The sequence below is a fragment of the Miniopterus natalensis genome, chromosome X (assembly GCF_054644295.1).
Source record: "Miniopterus natalensis isolate mMinNat1 chromosome X, mMinNat1.hap1, whole genome shotgun sequence".
NCBI classification, from domain to species: Eukaryota; Metazoa; Chordata; class Mammalia; order Chiroptera; family Miniopteridae; genus Miniopterus; species Miniopterus natalensis.
In genome coordinates, this window is record NC_142103.1 from 73,992,096 (window position 1) to 74,014,826 (window position 22,731).

The 22,731-nt window shown below is 37.9% G+C and overlaps 1 protein-coding gene across 1 annotated transcript in view; it reads right to left on the minus strand.

Moving 5' to 3' along the window:
* The window catches only part of CCNB3 (cyclin B3), a 44,810-nt gene that overhangs the window by 19,218 nt on the left and 2,861 nt on the right, over positions 1–22,731 (minus strand). Inside the window, exons 2-7 of the mRNA XM_087829381.1 lie at positions 20,054–20,191; positions 15,683–15,769; positions 9,779–9,909; positions 3,215–5,564; positions 2,279–2,374; positions 210–302 (exon numbers count right to left, since the gene is read on the minus strand). Coding sequence (XP_087685507.1) covers positions 210–302; positions 2,279–2,374; positions 3,215–5,564; positions 9,779–9,909; positions 15,683–15,769; positions 20,054–20,155 — 2,859 coding nt within the window. The 5' untranslated portion in view covers positions 20,156–20,191. The remainder of the gene's footprint in view (positions 1–209; positions 303–2,278; positions 2,375–3,214; positions 5,565–9,778; positions 9,910–15,682; positions 15,770–20,053; positions 20,192–22,731) is intronic.

The following is a 22,731-nucleotide window of genomic DNA, read 5'->3' on the forward strand; positions in this document are numbered from 1 at the left end:
ATAGTACTTGGTGTATTCTACTATGTATTGTACTTATTTGTCTGCATGTCTTAGCTTGCCCCCTATATCATGAGTTTCCAAAGGCAGGAACCATGGCTTATTCAGCTCTGTAGACCCAGAAATTTTGGAATGTTTGGAATCTGGCAGTGCTGAATGAGTAATCAATAAACAGAACAACAGCTCCTTAAAGCAGGAGTTGCCAGGCTCACCTGCACATCCACCAACCAGTTCACAAGAATGCCCCTCATATCACTGCTGATGTCAGTTTGACTGTTCATGTAATTTTTAAGTATGAACTTTTCCTGGTGACAATAAGAAAGAAATGTTAATAAACTCTTCTTGCAGTTCAAAAATTATAACTTAAAAAATATTTGCAACTAATATTTCAGAAAAAATTATAACTTAACATAATTAACTTCACATTTTAACTTATTTTCAGCTGGCATCTGATAAAGGCAGATCAAAGTATCCTTTCCCAGTTCCTTGGGAAGTGGACACATAATATTCAAGTGTCAGAGTGGATACTGAGGAATCCAGGGGAAATATGGACAGAAACGCACTTATGACTATAGATGAATATAAAAAAGCTTCTGTCCCCCTTTTGCAATTCAGCCTAAAAGCACCATTCCATGCTATGTAGAGCAATGCTTCTCAAACTTTAACATGCATATGTACCATTTGGGGATATTTAAAATTCACATTCTAATTTAGAAGGTCTGGGGTGAGTCTAGGTCTCTGCATTTCTAACAAAATCCCAAGTGAAAACTATAGTGCTGAGCTAAGGCCCACACTTTTGGTATAGCAAACTTTTCTCTTACTTCCTCTAAGGTATACTAGGAAAAAAAAAGTGGACTCTGGAGTCAGTTAACCAAATGTCATGTCTCTAGAGAGAATATGAGATATTCATTCTCCCTCTTACGTATGGCTTGCTAAAATTCTAGTTGGCACATAATCTTGGTCCCATCTATTCTATTGAAAGAGACAGGAGGGAGACTTGAAATTGATGAATATTAGTAGTAAAGGAGATTGGCAGATTTCAAAGGAGGAAGAAAATTTCACCAGATTGGAGATGTAAGACAAAGGGTATGTGCTGGTGGGAATGCAGACTGGTGCAGCCACTATGGAAAATAGTATGGAGGTTTCTCAAAAAATTAAAAATGGAACTGCCTTTTGACCCAGTGATCCCACTTCTAGGAATATATCCTAAGAATCCTGAAACACCAATCAGAAAGAATATATGCACCCCTATGTTTAAAGCAGCACAATTTACAATAGCTAAGATCTGGAAACAGCTCAAGCGCCCATCAGTAAATGAGTGGATAAAAAAGCTGTGGGACGTTTACACCATTGAATATTATGCAGCTGTAAAGAAGAAGGATCTCTTACCCTTTGGGACAGTATGGATGGACCTGGAGAAAATTATGCTAAGTGAAATAAACCAGGCAGAGAAAGACAAACATCACATGATCTCACTTATATGTGGAATCTAAAGAACATAATAAACTGATGAACAAAATAGATTCAGTGACATAGAAGCATAGAAAAGACTGACAAATCTCAGAGGGAAGGTGGGGGGTGGGGGGTGGGGAGAGATTAACCAAAGAATTTATATGCACATATGCATAACCCATGGACACATACAATAGTGTGGTGAAGGCCTGGGGTGGGGAGTGGGTGCGAGGTGGAAGGGGTCAATGGGGAAAAAGGGGGACATCTTTAATATTTTGAACAATATAAAGAGAGAGAGAGAGAGAGAGAGAGAGAAATTGGATTGAAAAGGGGCAACTGGAGGTTCCAGCCTGGAATTTTGGAGTGAAGGATAAGTGTTACCAAAAAAGGGGGGGGAGGTGATTTTTACATATGATGCCAGAAGCTTGCATAGAGAAGGGAAAAGATCTCTAAGAGCAGCTACTCAGAGAGAGACTACTTGACCATTTTTGTGTCTGAGACTGTCTCCTTAGCAATTAGAGGTGCAGGCTTATGTTCTTCTAGATAATCAGACTTTAGTCCATATCCCAGCTCTACCACATACTAGTTGTGTGACTATGAGCAGTTTCCCCCATCTATAAAAAGGAGATAATACCTACTATCATGGAATTATTGGGAGAATTAAACAAGATAATGTCTATAAATCCCTTAGCACAATGTCTAACTCATAGTAAGCTACCAGTATGCAGGTTGTTGCTCCCCTTTCAACTTGCATTTGAAGGATGAAGTGATGAGGAAATGAGAACTAGAAATCATTCCCACTTCTCACCCCCACCAGGCATCTACACACCTCTCTCTTCTTCATGTATCTGAAGATATCCTTGGTATATACTAAGTTGAAAAATGGATCATAGTGGCTCTCGTCAATTAGCTCCAGTAGGGTTATCTGCTTGGAAATCACCAAAAGGACATATTAGAAGAACATTCCAAAGAAGGCTTAGCACATACACATAAAGAATGACTCCTTTCTTCCCACTGTCATCTTCTGCTAAGGCTCCTCAAGCCTAATACATCCTGGGCTATAACAGAGCTCCCTTGGACCCTGCAATCCTCATGCTGCTGTGTGACCAAAAAATGCTTAGTCTTCCTTGTACATGCCCACTCTACAATAGGAACCAGGCATCACTTTTACAGGTAAGCTCAAGAGTCTTCAACAAAGACTCTTACTTTACTATTTTTGCTTATATCACTTATCTTCTTAGGTTCCATGTTATGTCCTAGTGCTTTGATCTGGCCCAGTTCATCTTCTTGGTAGCCTTTTTCTCCCTTCTACACCTTTATTCAGGTTGTTTTTGCCTACAAGAAGGGTATTTCTCCCCCTACATGCCAAATCTCATCCCTTCATCCTTTCAATTTACAACTTAAAGGTCATCTTCCTTGGGAGATGCCTCTGAACTTTACCCATCTTTGACTGAAGCCCACTTGAATGCAGACTGCAATTACTAAGAAAGGCAATTTCCTGAAAGAAGTACACACTACTGCAAAGCCCATATACATATATAGTATTACAAGCCCTTATGGATATTCCTGGAACAAATACTTTTTAATTGTTTGGGTGAATCACTATGCCAGTCAGGAAGTCAAGATATTCTACAAGGCCAACTTGATTTACTATAGCTTATAATATACAGTTCAGTTGCTGCTTAAGGAAAAAAAAAAGTCTGCTAGCAGCTACCTCCAGGACAACAAAGAATATTTAATCTAATTTAAGAAGAGAACAGAATACCTCCTTCTGTGATCTCTTGCCCCAAGATGAGAAAGTTTTACTGGAACTAGATTTACAAGCACTGGACTTCCTTGTGGTATTAAACTTGCTCACACTGGACATGGTGCCAGAGCTGGACATGCCTGTTCTGGATTCAGGGGCAGTGTTGAACACATGTGAGCTGGTGTCAACTTGAAGGATCGAGAAATCTTTAAGGAAGGTGTCTTCCTTTTGGGTGGGATTATCTTGCAAGGCCAATGGATCTTCAAAGGACAACTCCTTCCCAGTGGTGGGTTTCTCATTCAAGGATAACATCTTCAAATGGAATGAGTCATTGATGGTAAGCTTCCCCTGAAAAGTTAATTCTTCAGTGAGTGACTTCTTCTCAATACTGGGCTTCTGCTGCAAGGCCAATGGCTCTTTAATAAGGAACTTCTTTTTACTGGTGATGTTCCTTTGTAAGGGCAACTGCTTCTTCAAGAGGAACACCTCCCTTTGAGTAGTGGGCTTCTTCTTTAAAGATAATTGACTCTCCATACTTGTTGCCTCATTGGAGAGTTTCTTCTTCAGAACCAATGGTTGCTTGAAAAGGGAATCCTCTTCAGTGATGCTTTTCTCCTGCAAATTCAAGAGCTTCCTCAAGGAGTCTTCTTTGGTATCAGTCTTATTCTGCATGTTCAAATTCTTCCAGAAAAGGGAATCATCTTTGTTGGTAGGTTTAACATGCAATGAAAATTGCTCCTGAGAGAGGAATTTCTCCTCAGTGGTAGGCTTCTCTTCCAATGGTTTCTTAATATATGATTCTTCTTCAACGGTAGTCTTTTCCTGCAAGGTCAATGGCTTCTTTGAGTGAGACACCTCCTGCAGAGTGATGTGTTCTTCTTTCAGTAGAAATGGATCCTGGCAAAGAAACTCCTTATCAGTTGCAGGCTTTTTCTTAAAGGGCAACATCTTCTTAAAGAGTGACTCCTCTTTAGAGGTGGTCTTCTTTAAGACCAGTGGCTTCTTTAAGAGAAACATCTTCCTCTGAGTGATACGCCTCTTCTTTAAAGATAATGGTGTCTTGGTAAGGATTGCCTCCTCAGTTGAAGACTTCCTAAATGACACTGGCTCCATAACAAAGAAACCCTTATCTTTGCCAATCATATTCTGCAAGTCCAACATTTCTTGGCAGATGGACATCATTATTTGAGTGGTGTACTTTTTCTTCTTTAAGGACAATGGATCCTTCCTGGAAATTGCCTCATTTGTGGTATGTTTCTTCCTAAAGGAAACTGGTTCCATAAGAAATTCATCTTTACTATGAATATTCTTCTGCAATGCCCATGGCTTCTTCAAGAGGGCCACAGCCCCCTGAGTAGTGTGCTTTTCTGGCAACACAGATGATTCCTTGAAGAGGAACTCCTCCTCAGTGGTAGGCTTCTTTCTAAAAGACAATGGCTCCTTAATGAGTGACTTCTCTTCAGAAATGGTCCGCAATACTAGTGGCTTCTTCAAGCAGGATATCTTATCTGCAATGGTACGTCTCTTCTTTACAAATACTAGCACCTCATCGGGGGTTGCCTCCTCAATGGTATGCTTCTTCTTAAAAACCAAAGGCTCTTTTAAAAGTGACTCCTCCTCAATTGGAGTCCTCTGCAAGGCCAAGGGCTTCTTCAAGATGGACACCTCCCCCTGACCCTGAGTGCTGTGCTTCTCTTGCAACAGAGATGACTCTTGGAAAAGGAACTCCTCAGTAGTAGGCTTCTTCTCAAAAGGCAATGGTTCCTTATTGAGCAACTTCTCTCTGGAAGTGGCCTTCTGCAATATTAGTGGCTTCTTCTTATGGGACATCTTCTCCTGAGTGGTACACTTGTTTAAAGTTAACAGCCTCTCAGTGAGGGTTGCCTCCTCAGTTTTAGGCTTCTTCCTAAAGTTCATAGGCTCCATAAAGGAATCCTTTTCAACATTAATGTCCAGTGAGGTCAACTCCTTCCCACAGCAGGACTTCTTCCCCTGACACGTGCACATCTTTGTGAAGGATAATGTTCTTTTAGCCAAAGTTTCCTCCGCAGTTTTATGCTTATTCCCAAAAGTCACTGGCTCTGAAACAAACTCCAAATCACTCTCAGTCTCCTCTAGCAAAGATAGTGGCTCCACTAAGTGAGATGCCTTATTCCAATTTCTGTCCTTCTTTAAAGATAATGACCTCTTGATGTGGGTTGTGTCCCCAGTAGTGGGTTTCTCTTTTAAAACTAATGGCTTTTTTAAAAGAAATGCTTCTTCAGTAGTGGGTGTTTTGGAGATGGTAGATATATTCACAGTGAGAGGTTTCTCCACAAAGGTTAGTACCATGGTGGTAACTGCTGATGATGAGGGTTCCATCTCATACCTGTAAAGAAAACAATATCTGGGTAAAAAGAATGTAGTTCCTAGAATCCTCACCTACCATTGCATTTTGTTGCTGTATTTACTAAAGGTATGGAAGTGGAAAAGGCTTCAACTCCAAGATATAGATTAGAGTGTAAAAATCAATGAGTACCATAGTGAATCAACTAAGTAGCACAGTGTATAGTTTCTATGGCCTACATCCCCACACTTTTCTGAAAATTTTCCCCTGAAATCTGTTATACTTTTCTCATATATGATTTATTACCTTTACTTATATACAAAGGCTTTCATTATAATACTTACCGTATTGTATGAGTTATCTGTTTATATATCAGTCTCCCCCACTAGCTGCATTTATTTGTCTTTATCTATCAGCACCAGGCATCTGGTAAAATGCAGGTTGAAATTAATATTTTTGAAGGCTGATGAGAGAAGATTATTAGAGAGAGGTATATAAGAGGCTTATGAAGGCTTGTAAGTGGAAGTTGGACTGATACTTAACATTGCTGGTATCTGACCATAGTCCCTTTACCCTAGGCTATTCACAAGATATTTTCTCAGTGGAGGACATGAAAAGACCAAAATAGACATTGTTCACATGTGTCAGATGCAAAGCTTTGTTTCATATAGGATTTCATGTCCCATCAGAGTGACTAACCTAGTGCGACCAAATCATTGGATGATTAGAAATCAAAATAAGAGAGAGGATTGAAGACAAATACAATCATCAGTCTGAACGATAATAAGTACCTCCAAAAGACTAGATATCATATGATTCCATTGATCTGAAACATCCAAAATAGACATATCCATAGAGGTATATTCATAACAGAAAGTAGATTGGTGGTTGCCTGGGGTTGAGAAGTGGTGGGGCCTGAGAAGGGAAGGATAGAAAGGAAGGCTGAAAAGTGGAAGGGACTGCTAATGGACACAGGTTCCTTGTGGGAGGGGGTCAAAGTACTAGAAAAGTTCTAAAATTAGTGGTGATGTGATGACTGTACAACTCTATTAATACCAAAAAAAATGAATTATTTTTAAAAAGGAAGTGCCAGCTGGCTTATTAGAAATGGACAAGCTGATTCTAATATTTATATGGAATTGCAAGGAACCGAGAATAGCCAAAACAATCTTGAAAAAGAGGAACAAAGTTGGAGGAGTCACACTTCCCAATTTCAAAATGCTTTGCAGAGCAACAATAACCAAGATAGTTGTGGTACTGATATAATGATAGACATGTATGTAGATCAATGGAATAAAATTAAGAGTTCAGAAATAAACACTGACATTTAACAGTCAATTCGTTTTTGACAAGGGTACCAAGACAATTAAGTGGAGAAAGATTAGTCTTTTTAAGAAAAAGGTGCTGGGACAACTATATATCTACATGTAAAACAATGAATTTAGACCCCTAACAAACACTAACAACAAAAATTAACTAAAAAACCTAAGTTAAGAGCTAAAACTTTAAAACTCTGAAAAGAAAATCTTAAAAATAAGCAAAGAAAAAAAAACACACCTCATGCACATAGACAATAGTATGGTTATTACCAGAGGAAAACTGGGGTAGGGAGGTAAAAGAGGGTAAAGGGGGGGATAATGGTAAGGGAAGAAGACTTGACTTGGGGTAGTGAACACACAATACAATATACAGATGATGTATTATATAGAATTGTACACCTGAAACCTATATAATTTTATTAACCAATGTCACCAAAAAAATTCAGTAAAAATTTTTAAAAGTAAAATTTAAAAAACGTAAATCTCGCCCGGCCGGGCATAGCTCAGCAGTTAAGCATCAACCTAGGATACAGGAGATCATGGTTTGATTCCCGGTCAGGGCACATGCCCAGGTTGTGGGCTCGATCCCCAGTCGGGGCGTGCAGGAGGCAGCCGATCAATGACTCTCTCATAATTGATGTTTCTCTCTCTCTCTCTCTCTCTCTCCCTCTACCTTCCTCTTTCTGAAGTCAATAAAGATATATTTACAAAAAAAAAAAAAGGTAAATCTCTATAACATTGGATTTAGCAATGGTTTCTTATTAGATATGACACCAAAAGCATAAGCAACAAAAATAAATAAATAAATTGGAGTACTCAGAATTAAAAATATTTGTGCCTCAAAGGACACTAACAGGAAAGTGAAAAGACAACCCACAGAATGGATGAAAATATTTCCAAATCATTTATCTGATCAGGGACTTATATCTAGAATATGTAGAGAACTCTTACAAACTCAATAATGAAAAGCCGAATGACCAAATTTTGAAAAGGGGACAAAGGATATGAATAGATATTCCTCCACAGAAGATATGCAAGTGGCCACTAAGCATATGAAAGATGCATAATGTCAAAGAAATGCAATCTAAACAAAGAGATGCTGCTTCACACACACTAGGATGGCCATAAGGGGAGGGGAAAAGGGAATATCTGTAATACTTTCAACAATAAAGATAAATTTAAAAATAAATCAATCTAAAAAAATAGCAAGGGTTGACAAGGATATGGAAAATTGGAAACCGTTATATATTGCAGGTGGGACTGTAAAAAAGTGCAACCACTGTGGAATATAGTTTGGCAGTTCTTCAATGAGTCCAACATAGAATTTCCATTTGACCTAGCAACTATATTCCTAGGAATATAAACAAAAGAATTGAAAATAGGTGTTCAAACAAAAGCTAGTATGTGAATGAATGTTCATACCAGCATAATTCAGAATAACCAAAAGGTGGAAACAACCCAAATTCTATCAACTGATGAATGGATAAACAAAATAGGGTATATCCATAGAATAGAATATTACTTGGCAATAAAAAAGAATGAAGTACTCATACCTGCTACAACATGGCTGAATCTTAAAAACATTATGCTACATGAAAGAAACTAGACACATTAAGACCACATATTATATAATTCCATTTATATGAAATGTCTAGAATAGGCAAATCTATATAGACAGAAAATAGATTAGTAGTTCCTTAGAGTTCAGAAGGATAGTAGAATTGAGAGATGATGCAGGGTTTATCTCCAAAGGTACAGGGTTTATTTTTGGGTTGATGAAGATATCCTAAAACTTATTGTGGTGACGGCTGCATAACTGTGAATATACTAAAAGTCATTGTACACTTTAAATGGGTAAATTGTATGGTATGTAAATTAAGCTGTTACAAAAAAAACAACACTTAGAATAATGTGTGATTATAGTAAGCTCTCAATAAATGTTAACTATTAATTCTAATGCTATTATTAGGGTCCACTCCACTGAACCCTGAATGAAGGCAAGAATGTTTATGGCATTTTGAGAGGCTTTCCTTGCTAAAGTCAGAATGATGAAAACAATTCAAAAGAAAATAGTGCATGGAATTCACATTAAAATATACATGCAAAATCCCAGGAATTCCATTTCAGCAAGAAACCAAGTAGGGATAAATGCTAATATTCTAGTTTGATTGCTTTTTTCTGGGTAATTGACAGTGTCCTGTGGATGTGGCATGTTAATTTTCTGAAGTTCCCCAACTTTTTCCCCTTACCTTTTGAAACCCATGCTTAGCCCCATTATAGATATCTATCTAACCTCTTCTATTCTTCCCTGAAGAAGTAATTCCCACTGGAATGAGGAGGAGACATAGAAAGGTCTCACTCCACTCCCTAACTCTTCTTCCAATAGAAGTTTTCCACAGGGTAAATCTTTTTTTCAATCCTAGATGAGAATAGTTATATCTACTTGCAGAACCTATGAACAGCTCCCTGTAACAGCTGGAAAACACATGTTTTTGGCCTAGGGAGACAGTAATCTCTCTCCAATAATAAGGGACAAACCTCCCCTAAAGCTTCTAATGGATAAGCAGGCGGGCAAGCTATCAACCAGCTGCTGAGAATCCTCTGAAAAGTTAAGTTGCCCCCACAATCTCAAGCACAGATAGTTCAAATAGGGACTGAATTACTAAAAGATGAGCACAAGATCTTTTGGCAAATTCCCCCAGTGACAACAGCTCTTTCAATATGTACACACACACCATGGGAAAAGAGAGAGAGAAGAGGCCTGTAACATTTTATCAATGTTACAGCTGGGCCCACCTCTGCAACCACAGTTAATGTGGTAATCACCAAAATGGCTCATTAAACATGTTTTCAATAGGGACAAAAGGGCATCAAAAGGATGTTACACACTGTCCTTTACCATCTAAAACAATGCCATCTATGTCCCCTCTTACTCACTTTTTTATATTCATCTCATTGTTTTTGGCCAATTCCAGAGCAGGTATGTTCCTGTTTATCTTCTTGGAAATATCTTTAACAAACTCCTTATTAGCTTCCTTCTTGGGCTGGACAGGTTGACTCTGAGAAGCCTACAAAAAATGGAGGAGAGAAGGAAGCAAAGAAATGGAGAGAACCACAAATTACCCAATAGGTGGCTTTTATAGGAAAGTCCTGACCCACATCCTCACCCTAGACACCTTGTTTGAGTGTTCCAGGAATAATCAAAATATCTCATAACTAGTATAGCACTGGTGTAGACTAATCACAGTGAAAGCTAGCGGTACAGTACAACTGGTAATTATTAGCTAAATAGCAGCACTAAGTGATTCTAAGAAACATAGGAAGTAGTTCTCATCTCCATGTTAGGCATACTGGCTGGCAAATTCCCCAAAAGATGTTTTGCTAATATCACATTCCACTTTCACCCCAGATGTTCAGGGGCGGGGAGGGAGGCAACATAACTGGCTTTGCTGCCTGGGTATATCAAGAACTACTAGGTTTTCAGGGTAGACCTCTAACACAACACTACCTGTGATACATTTATCCCATCTCATTGAAGGGGATATTTAACATGAAGGTCTAGGGAGCTCCACCCCATATTCTAATCATGACTAATTCTATTGAACAGCAGGAGAGACCCTGGCTCTCCTACAAATAATGGCAGTAAAAATAAATGTATAAGTTATACCTTTAAAATGAAATAAACTGAACCTAATTATATTCCAAATAAATACCATAACCATACTAAAGAAAATACAAGAAAAGAAACAACTGAAGTAAACAGTATTAGACTACATACCCTCAATATATACACCCTTAATCAGAATGGGTTTGTGGAATGGCAGGGAATATTGCAAATAAATCTGGAACTCTTTTTAGTAAGTTTGTTTATTATGATGGTATAGATGAAGTAATTTTGAAACTCTTTTAGATGTATTACAGTACTGAGTAAATGTGTTGATGTTCTTGGGAGCCAGGATTCTTATTGTAGAAGAAGGAACATACAAACATGGATTGGGGAATTAAAAAAAGGGGGGATTTATTGGAATGAGGGCTGTGTGAACCCATGATTTTTAAATATGCATATCTATATATACATCTGAGTATATAGTATATGTGTGTATCTGTGTGCATAGATATATGTATATATAAGTTTAGGTACATACACGCGTGGATGTGTGTATACATGCAGATATTTTCTAGTTCTGTATACTGAAAAGTCAGAAAAATCAGACACCCCAGTGGCACACCTGGCACTGAGATCTTGGCCTCTGATACCAATCCAGGGCTGAGATAAAATAGGTACAAAAAGAATTTGGAACATCTTGTTATACTGGAAAGAAACTGATCCAAAAAAAGTATGAGAGTATGTCACAATTTTAAGAGTATGTCACAGTAGTCAGATTGAAGGGGGCCCTACTGACCAAATCTGGGACAGTTTCAGCACCAAAATAATTAAGCACAATAATGAATAATAAACCACAGAAAAATAGGAATTCATAAGTCCATATCAATAATAAATAAACAGTGAAGAAGGGAAGGCTCATGCTTGTAATAAAATATCAAGGTCAGTCTGGTGAATGGGGAGTGAGTGCTAGAGTTGGAAAAATCATCATAAAGATTGGTTTAGGCAAAAATCATCAATGGATGCTAAATCTAGGGGACATTTTGATGAAGAGCAGGTTTTTTGCAGGCTCTTAAGAGTGTGTCCCACATACTGCTTACTAGTTGCAAGAGGAAAAAAATAAACAGTAATTATATAGTGGAGAAACCAGACAACATCTTAACTCAGTGATCAAATTTAACATTTCCAATAAGGGCAGATGGACATCATGTGTCTTCAGATGTGATAGCCTAAGAAGGACAGAACATCACCTACACAGTATTTCAACCCAGAATGTATAACATCAATCTAATCACATGGAAACATCAGACAAACACAAAATGAGGAATGTTCTATTTTTAAAAGGGGAAGTTGGGTGGGACTGTATTCTTCAAAAAGGGTAATGCCATTAAAAAAAAGAAAACAAAGAAAGGCTATGGAAATGTTCCAGATTAAAAGACGTGACAAGCAAATGACCCTAAACTGAATCCTTTACTGGGAGAAAAATGCTTATAATGTTGATCTTACAAGGTCAACTGAAAAAAAAATGAAATATGGACCATAGATTACATAAAAATACTGTATCAATGTAATTTTATAAAGTTGTTAAATGTACTATGATCATATAAGGCAATTTCTCTGAGTACTAAAGTACTTAGGGGTAAAGGGCCATGATGTATGTAAGCAAATGAGATTAAATGTTAACAATACTTGACTCTAGGTAAAGAGTATATGTGTGTTCTTTGTACTACTTGTTTATTTTTGCAACTTTTTGTATATTTGAAATTATCTCTAGCTCTGGCTGGTTTGGCTCAGTGGTTAGAGTGTCAGCCCTTGGGCTGAAGGATCCTGGTTTTGATTCCTGGTCAAGGGCACACATCTTGGTTGCAGACTAGATCCCCAGCCCTGACCGGGGTTACATGCGGGACGCAACCAATTGATGTCTCTTTGTCTCTCTCTCTCACTCTCTCCATTCCACTCTCTCTGAAAAGCAACAGAAAAAATATCCTCAGGTGAGAATTTTAAAAAAAAAGAAATTATCTCTAAATAAAATGTAAAAAATGTGATACTTTGCATCATCAGATCATAATAAGCAACTACAATCCAATAGGGAATTCTTTCTTAGGCACTCATGTCATCCCCCTCTGCTCTTCAAAGAGCTTGGCACAGCTTTCATTTTAACTTCATCCAAAGTTTTACAAACTCCTGATATGTGCAATTAAGATTCAGAATTGGAAAAAAGTGCACTCCTGGCAGGAGAGAGGTGTAGACCCTAATCCCCAGGGTGAAATTCTGTACCTGCCATATGTGAAGGCTCGAAGCACAAATATTTTCAGATCTAAGCTCAAGGGGACTTTTAACTGCACTTCCCCATTATTCACCAAGAAATGGACAAATAGAGATGAAAATCCTACTGACACAAAATTATTTATGTAAACATGAATATGGAGCCTACCTCTTTGTCTACTGACGTAAGACCCACTCTTACATATCAGAAGTCATTCCCATGCTGGAATGACAAAGGAGAGGGAAAGAAAAAACTCACAGCAGATTAACTAATTAAAACAGGTCACCCTAGCCGGTTTTGCTCAGTGATTAGAGTGTCAGCCCATGAACTGAAGGCTCCTGGGTTCGATTCCAGCCAAGGGCATGTACTTGGTTGCAGGCTTGGTCCCCGGCCCTGGTCAGGGCGTGTGCAGGAGACAACCAGTCAATGTGTCTCTCTCACATTGATCTTTTTCTCTTTCTCTCTCTCTCTTCTTTCCACTCTCTCTGAAAAGCAATGGAAAAAATATCCTCAGGTGAGGATTAGGTCAATGGGGGAAAATGAGGATATCTGTAATTCTTTCACCAATAAAGATAAATTTTAAAAATAAAATAAGTTAAAAATAAATTTAAAAAATAAAACAGGTCAACGTTTTTGGCAGGCCAGGACCTCACTGTGGTGAATGTTAAGGAGAAAACAGATGTGGGGACAAGGAGACCTATTAATACTGACAGAAAGAAGAAATATCCTCACCCGAGGATATTTTTTCCATTGCTTTTCAGAGAGAGTGGAAAGAAGAGAGAGAGAGAAAGAGAAAAAGATCAATGTGAGAGAGACACACTGACTGATTGTCTCCTGCACGCGCCCTGACCAGGGCCAGGGATTGAGCCTGCAACCAAGGTACGTGCCCTTGGCCGGAATTGAACCCAGGACCCTTCAGTTCATGGGCTGACACTCTAACCACTGAGCAAAACCAGCTAGGGTGACCTGTTTTAATTAGTTAATCTGCTGAGAGTTTTTTCTTTCCCTCTCCTTTGTCATTCCAGCATGGGAAGTACTTCTGATATGTAAAAGTGGGTCTTAAGCCAGTAGACAAGGAGGTAGGGAACCCCAAAATCCATAAAGAAAGGAGCCCTAAACCCTCAAATAGATGAGCTCAGACATCTGCAAGTGCCCAACCCTTGGAATGGCTTAGGTACATTGTAATGATGGAATATTTTCTGGAAAGCACCAAAGACCATTCATGGTCACCAAAATAAATCCTCAGAACTTGAATGCAAATGGAAATGGGCTTTCTGGGATTCTGGAAAGCTAGACAAAGGCAAAGATACTGCTCAGGGATGCCTTTCTAATCCCACCCCCACCTTGAATAAGGATGTGGTCTAGCAGATGTTGAATTCAGTTAGAATATTAGGAGGGTCCTGAATATTTGCATGTACTTCCTATTAGTTTATTTGTATTTGTTCTTTATAAATGGCTATATAAACTTCATAAGAAATAAAGGACTGAAACATAGCAAGCAAGATTCTCACGTGCTGTAAGACCTTCCTTTGCACAGTGTCACTGCACTCTCATCACAGACCCTGCAGGCCAAGGGAAGCTACACCAAGACGGGCTGCACCTGCTCCTAATGTGTGTGGCTACCTTATTTCAGCCAACTTTCTAGATCCATCGTTAAATAAGTCAGGAAACAAACCTAACCCCACAGGTCTGTGTGGAAGGGGTCTCTTTCAACCTATCTATAATAAATCTGGAATTAGGCAGAAAGCTATAATCTAATCATATATGTTGTAATCTTTAGGGGAAGAGACTGTTATTAGCACAAAGGTGGTTACATAGCATCTAAAGAGCTGTGATCCAAGGGGAAGAACTTTGCCAATGCTTATCCAATCCTGGCCAAGAGGATAAATATTATCTAGTAGATACAAGTATTCTGGAAGCCAAAGAAGGGCACTTTATTATGTAGGGAAGGAATAGTTCACTGGTCTTCTCTGTATCATAAATAAAATGGACTTCAAAACAAACATTGGACAAGTCATCATTTGTAAAGTGGAGATAATTACAGTATCTACCTCAAAGGTTTATATGAGGATCAAGCTGATATAGGAGAAAGTGCTTCGATAGGTAAGCACTCAGCAGTTATTATTATATAAGACCAAAGTTATATTTATTATATTATATTATATTATATTATATTATATTATATTATATTATATTATATTATATTATATTATATTATATTATATTAATTATATTCTATTATATTATACCAAAGGTCTTATATTATTATATAAGACCAAAGGTTACCTTTGGCCCAATTCTATATTCAATTAGTAAAATTCTATTAATTCTGGTTTTTGTTGGTACTTTAATAATACCAGAAGGGAAGTAACTTGGAAGTGAACTCAAGAATTCTAGTCAAAATTTAGTTTCAAGATTTCCATAGTTGAAGACCAGGTCATGGAGCTGTGGTTTCCAATGGTTCTATACATCAGAGTGCATTTTTTATTGTCACTATGACTGGGATGCTACTGGAACTTAAAGCCTGGGGTCCAGGGATGCTGGCTGAGGTCAGTCTTACACAACAACAACAAAATGTCCTGCCCCAAATGCCCATAGAGCTTGAGTTGATAAACACTGCCCTAGACTACAATGAATCCCCAAAGTACTTACCTCCAAGACCTAGGCAACCAGTTGACCCACCTCTGGACTTTATCTAAATGCAAGATCCCATAGTTCTCATATTTATCTACAATTTCATATCTAATAATCACTATCTGCTGCTTCCAGAGACCTCCACCAACTAATCCAGGTGTACATGCCAGCAGAGGAGCCCCTCCAGTTTCTGAAATTGGGTCATTGATTCCAAATAAAATAAGCTCTCTACATCCCAGAGAGGGTCAGAGTCTGGTAAACTGGAAAAGTCTTTCAAGGAAGAGGTTGCCTAAACCTTATGCAACATCACAGCAGAGGATTGGGCTAGCATACTCACATTGGTGAGATCTTCCAAAGCTGATCTCTTTTTGAGTGGTCCCTGAGGTGAAGATGGAGATATCTTTGCTTGATAATTCTCCTCTCTCTAAAAAAAGTAAAAGAGGTAAATTAGTATACTCAGTTGTAAACAGTCTTTTTCATGGACTTTGGTCATCTTTGGGGCTCAGAGGGAAACTCCAGAATCTCCAAGCAACTGCAGATGCATAAAATAAACCCCTATAAAGTAAAACAAAAGGAAATTTTGACACTCACTGCTGCTTAGAAAGTCCCTGAAGGAGGTAATCATTGATGAAAGGGACAAGACTATGAGGAGACAAGATGACCTTCAGTGTAACCCTTAGAGTGAGCAAAATATCTTGCTAAAGGCAATTTTCCCTCTTACTTCTCTCATATTTATGGTTATACTATCCAAGATTATCAACCACCACCATTACCTGGCCAGTCCCAGTCATTCCTTTAACACAGATGCTCTCAGGTAAATTAGTTCAATATTTAAGAGTCTCCTATGTTAATTAGTTGATTTAAGACATTCCCAATAAGGACAATAACACCCATACCTAGATACTCATCCAGGGTACAGCCCTTTACTAGCTGTTGACCTTGGACAAGTCACTTAATCTCCCAGCCTCAATTTTCTTATCAGTAAAATCAGAATGATAGTCAACTTTATTTGAGGATCAAATAAGAGAATACATGTAAAAAAGTCTGTACATAAAAAAAAGCTAAAGGAGTTCATCACCTCCAAACCAGTATTACAAGAAATGTTAAAGGGTCTTCTTTATGCAGAAGAAAAAAGATAAAAAATATTAATAAAATGGTAATAAATACATATCTATCAACAATTACTTTAAATGCAAATGGATTAAATGAGCCAATCAAAAGACATAAAAAGGATGAATTGATAACAGAACAAGACCCTTACATATGCTATCTGCAAGAGACTCACTTCAGCCCTGGCCAGTGTGGCTCAGGGGTTAGAGCATCAGCCCACGCACTGAAGGGTCACAGGTTCAATTCCCAGTCAAGGGCACATACCTGGGTTGCAGGTTCAATCCCCACCCTAGTCAGGGTGTGTGCAAGAGGCAACCAGTCGATGTCTGTCTGTCTGTCTTTCTCTGTCTCTCTGTCTCTCTCTCCCCTCAATATCTGTCGCTCTCTCTAAAAAAGAAATCATGGAAAGAAATATCCCCTGGTGAAGATTATAAGAGACTCACTTCAGATAGAAAGGCACACATATCCTTAAAATAAAGGGATTGAAAAAGTTATTTCATGAAAATGGAAATGAAAAAAATAAGCTGTGGGAGCAACACTTATACAAGACAAAATAGACTTTAACACAAAGGCTATAACAAGAGACACTGAAGGATTCAGCAATCTGCTTCTATGTATTTATCTGAAGGAAGCAAAAACACTAAATTGAAAAGACATATGCATCTATATGTTCATTGCAACATTATTTACAATACCCAAGATATAGAGGCAACCTAAGTGTCCAGCAATATTGATGAATGGATAAAGAAGAAGTGGTGTATATACATACACAATGGAATATGACTCGGCCATAAAAAAAAGAGAATGAAATCTTGCCGTCTGCAACAACATGGATAGACAAATGCCATATGATTTCACTTACATGTGGAATCTAAAAAATTAAACAAACAAGCACAGAAAGAGACTCATAAATAGAGAGCATTTTGACAGTTGCTAGATGGGATGGGAATTGGGGAAATGGGTGAAAAAGGTAAAGGAATTAAGAAGTAAAAATTAGTAGTTACGGAATAGTCATGGGGATGTAAAGTACAACATAGGGAATATAGTCAATAATATTATAATAACTATGCATGGTGTCAGATGGGTACAAGATTTATCAGGGTGAGTGCTTCATAAGGTATATAAATGTCTAATCACTGGGCTATACACCTAAAACTAATATAATATTGTATGTCAACTGTAACTGAAAAGTAATAGAATATTATTTTTTTTAAAAAAGAATATAGGTCTAAGTATTGCAATATAAAAATATACAAAACTATATACTCGTTAACAATTTTACTTCTAGAAATGGATGCTACTGATACATCTGCGCCTATAAGAAATGACATGTGCAAGGTCATTTATCATTGAATTGTTTTTAATTAAAAGTGCCAGAACCAACTTTAAATGTTCGTCAGTAAATGACTGGTTAACTTATGAAACATTCATTCATGAAGCCAGTTTAAAAAATCGAATTCCTGTACTGATATGGAGTAATCTACAAGATATGTTGTTAAATAAATACACGGTTTATGTTTTTTAAAGTCTGTATAATAAACTGTAAATGGGCAGAAATCATATTTCAAAAGTATGATTTTAAACCTCACAGGGAAAATTTTGTATACTAAGAAAGGAGTTTGGTAATTCATATTAATCCCTACTTGATAGTGTATACAAAGGAAGAACAAAAGAAGGGAGGTGAATATCTTGGAGTAATGAGGGGCTTTCTTTCTAGATATCATTTATCTGTGCATGCCTTACCCCACTCTCAAAGGAATAAGATCATCTATGCTGGTAAAGGTTAGGGTAAATCACGTTGTAGAGCTCTTCTCCTTAATAGTTTTTATTTGGTGAAAGACTCCTAAGTATCAGATTTCTGTTATAAATTAAAATAAACCCTGCCCTACCTATATCAGAGAGCTGTTATGCAAAATAGAACATTGGGATCAAACCATTTATTTACTCTGTTCTCCATCTACACAATGAAAAGTTAGTATATGACACAGTAAGTGATCAGAAATTTTAGAGTTGGAGTCATAACACAATAGACCAATCTGCCCTGGCCAGTGTTGCTCAGTGGTTAGAGCATCAGCTCCAAAGGATTGCAAGTTCAATTCCTGATCAAGGGCACATACCTGGGTTGCAGGTTCAATCCCCAGTCACAGTCAGGGCGCATGCAGGAGGCAACTGATCAATGTGTCTCTCTCACATTGATGTTTCTCTCTCTTCCTCTTTCTCTCTCTCTTTCTCTTCCCCCTCCTTCCCTTCCACTCTTTCTAAAAAGCAATGGAAAAAATATTCTCAAGTGAGGATTAACAAACAAAAATAGACCACTCTAACACAGTAGAGTAATCCGGAAAGAGCTCAAAAGAATTACTTCTGTTTTCTAATTGATTAAGATAAGAAATAAAAAACCATTAGTTGTTTTTTAATGCCTTTATTGATTTCAGAGGGAGGAAGAGAGAGAGAGAAACATCAATTATGAGAGTCATTGATCGGCTGCCGCCTGCACGCCCCCTACTGGGGATTTAGCCGGCGGGGGGGGGGGGGGGGGGGGCATATGCCCTGACAGGCACGCCAGCCCAGCATAAACCATTAACTTTTAATCTAGTTTGCAATAAATAACCCTAGTTGAAATAATTAGTAAAAAAATATATATTGTTTTCTCACAAATTAGCTAAGAAATAAACTATCATTCTGTTATCTAATTCCTACTTAATATTACTGGTAGAATTAATCCGCCCCAAACAAAATTCACAGGTGAAACTAAACTCAATAAAAATTTAGATTTACAAAATGTGCCCCAAGAAAGTTGCATTTGGAAACATAACTACCACAGAAGAAAACGTATAATGGCAGAACTCTAATCAGAAAACTTGATATAGACAAATATCTGATAAATGTAGCAAATATTTCTTGCCAATTTATACAGAAAAGAAAAACCACATACACTTGGCCCCTCCATGAAAATCATATTATTAAAATGAAAATGATTAGAAAATGTTTATCTCTACTGAGAGGAAAGTAATCAAGGAAATTAAATTGGCCTAATGATATTTGCTCTAAAAAATACTCTCTTAATGACAATTCATTAGTGTTAGTAAAATTCTGATTAAAATATGTATGATGATAAGTGAACACAGAAATTCCCAGAACTGTAATGACTATGTCAAACTACCCACAAGGTCAAAACAGCAGAGTCAAAATGGACCCATCCTTCAAATTAAATAGATGTAAAAAGCACGATAATACATTTGTTGACCTAATCTTCATATTCTCCCCAGGATTTACCGAGCAGCCTCCTGGAAAGGTACTTTGAGCATCTTAGAGAAAATATAAGTATGGATATGATCATTAATGAGAGCTGAATGTTGTTTGCTTTAGAAGACTGTGGAGGGTGGCCTTCATTTCAGCTATATATTTATGGGAAAGAAAAGCTCATACTTTCTCCCCAAGTTTTAATTTGCTGATCTCCAACTACAAGGGCTTCCATCCCTTCCCTCCTTCTCAAATTAAACCATACATATTCTGAAAGATTTCGGGGTGAGGATAGGGACTAAGTCAACACAGGAAGAGAATACTCCAGACTCTATTGGGAGAGACAGCTTGCTCTAACCTTTTCAGATTGGCCATGATCACTGGGCACAATTTTGCTGGACTGAGATTTCTTAGTCTCATGTTTGGAGCTTCCAAGTGGTAGTGGCAGTGGCAGTGGCATCTCTTACAGATTCAGCAGTGTCTATCCAAGGCAGAGCTGCAATCAGAAAGGGTTTCTTTAAAATACCATTCACCAGAAACATCACAGAATTCTCTGGATACTCTTGAGAAAACTCAGTCTCTCTATAGCATCTCTAGGAGGAAACAGACTTTGGGTTAGGCATATCTGGATTCAGATCTTATCTTGGTTCTACCACAGTTAACCTTGGGCAAGTGACTGAAACTCCCTGGGCTCCAGTTATCTATAAAATGGAGATATGTATACCTACCTCTGCAGGACACTGTTCAGATTAAATGATACTATACGTGAAAGCCCAGCACAGTGCCTGCCATCCTCTGTGGGCACTGAAATTATGACCTAACCCCTAGTTTAGGCCTAGAAACATTGGGGACAATTTATATGATTTACATTGAAAATAATTAAGAATGTGACAGGTCATATAGTGTGGAGGCTAGCTGGTAGGATTAATGTTCTTTAAAAGGCATGGGATACTGGCCACAGCAATTATAATATGCTACAGAGAAGACACAAGAATGCACTACACACACACACACACACACACACACACACGTACAATAAGCCAAAGAGTATCCAAGGGCTGCATTCAAGCAGAAGAAACTATAATCCAGTTCTAGGCACCTGGTAGGAAAAAATTTTTCAAAAGATGAGATAACAGCAGAAGAAACTAACTTATTGAAAAATCACTTGACATAAAAATTTAACAGTCATTACAACCCTTGGAAGAATTCTACCTTCACCTCATCTCAGTGTGGAACCCCATTCTATATTTCTTAAGGCTCTTGTAGTTTGTGAGTCCTCAATAGTTAGAATACACTTATGTGTCTTACAAGCAAATACATTATTAGGAGAAATCATTTTTTTATACACAAGAGATCCTTCCCACTCAGATACAACTGCCCTTCCAACTCCACTCACATTCAATCTCCAAGTTCAACTGCATTTGACAAACGACAGGCTTCTCTAAGAGAGACCCTAAAGGGAATGCAACAAACTTACCACTATGTACCAGATACTTCAGGTAACAAAGATTCAAACACAAATAAATCATGGATCTTATCCTAGAAGTATTCACATGCATAGCTCTAACAGTAACATAAAAATGTGACAAGTGATTTAACAAAGGTAGATACAAAGTACTAGAGAAACATAATGGAAATATAGAGGAGATTATATATGATTTGGACTTAAATTACAAAGACATTCCCAAGTAAACTGGGGGGCTTTCCAGGCAAAGAAAGTCTGAGCCCAGGCAGAGACTTGAACATACAGAGCACAGAAGGTTCCAGGGATGTCCAGGATGCCTGAGTGCAGAGTATAAAGAATGTGCTGGGGATGAATTAGAAAGGGGTTGAAAGCTAGGCTGGGGGTAGGCTGGTAACAAATGGAAGCAGAAAAGACTACAACTTGAGGGGAAGTTTAAGAAAGGAGAAAGGATTTGGATTTTGCTTTGGATGGGGAAGTATTAAACATTTTGTTGATGAAGAAAAGTCAGTAAAAGTATATGCCTTCACATTTATTACATCAACAAAACTGTTTCCGTTTTATAGTCCCAAATGAGTTAAGTGATTTACTACACAGGACAAACTATTAAGCAGTATAGATCACCCAGCTCTTTCTAAAAAACTATAAAGTCTCTCCAATCACACTCAAAAACATTTCAGAACAGTCCATGGTCCAAAACGAAAGGTCCTAGTGTAGTAGAGAAAGGAGGCAGAATTAGCACAGGCTTTTAAAAAATGGAAGCAATTGGGCTTCTAAATCAGCCAAATTAGCATCTTTGAGCCTCAGTTTCCTCTTTTGCAAAAGAGCTATGCCACCACTTACTTGCAGAGGTATCCTGTGGCTCAAATGTAAATTTTTATGTGAAAGCCTACACATGGTAGGCACTCAGAATAAATGGTGGGTATACTCTCCTCTTCCTTTAAATCCAAAACTATTTTCCATCTCATCCTTCAAAACTCAGCCAAGCAGCAATAAAGCTAAATAGGGTGCACCCACCCCTAACTGCACTGTATGAAAACCACTTACTCCACTATTATTATTCACACCTCATACAATTTTTTATGGATGACCAAGGACTCGTGTTCTGAAACCTTTACCTTTCAAGGGAAAAGAAAAAAAAAAAAAATGGACTGGAGCAAAAAAGGCTAAAAAACTTTCAGCTGACGATGTCACAGGTTAAATTAAACCTCAGAGAAAATAAAGTTATTCATATGATGGTCATACACCACCTTCACTATCCTGAACAATAATCACTTGCTTTGTGGGGGGACACACACATGGACTTAAGTATCTAATTTCCCTGACACTGGGGGGAGTGATTAACACCACTAAAAACGTGCTTTCATAAAAGGACACATTGCAAAACACTCTGGACTTCTACCACCTACAAAATGCTGAGCCTTACTTGGAAAAGAAAATTAGAATCCTTTCCACTTTCCAGACTCTCCATGTCCCCTACATGTTGAAGACCTCATTGGGTATCCCAAAGCAGTGCTGAAATCCGCACAGGTAATTTGGTTCTTTTAAAAGCCCAACTGTTCAGACTCCAAAAC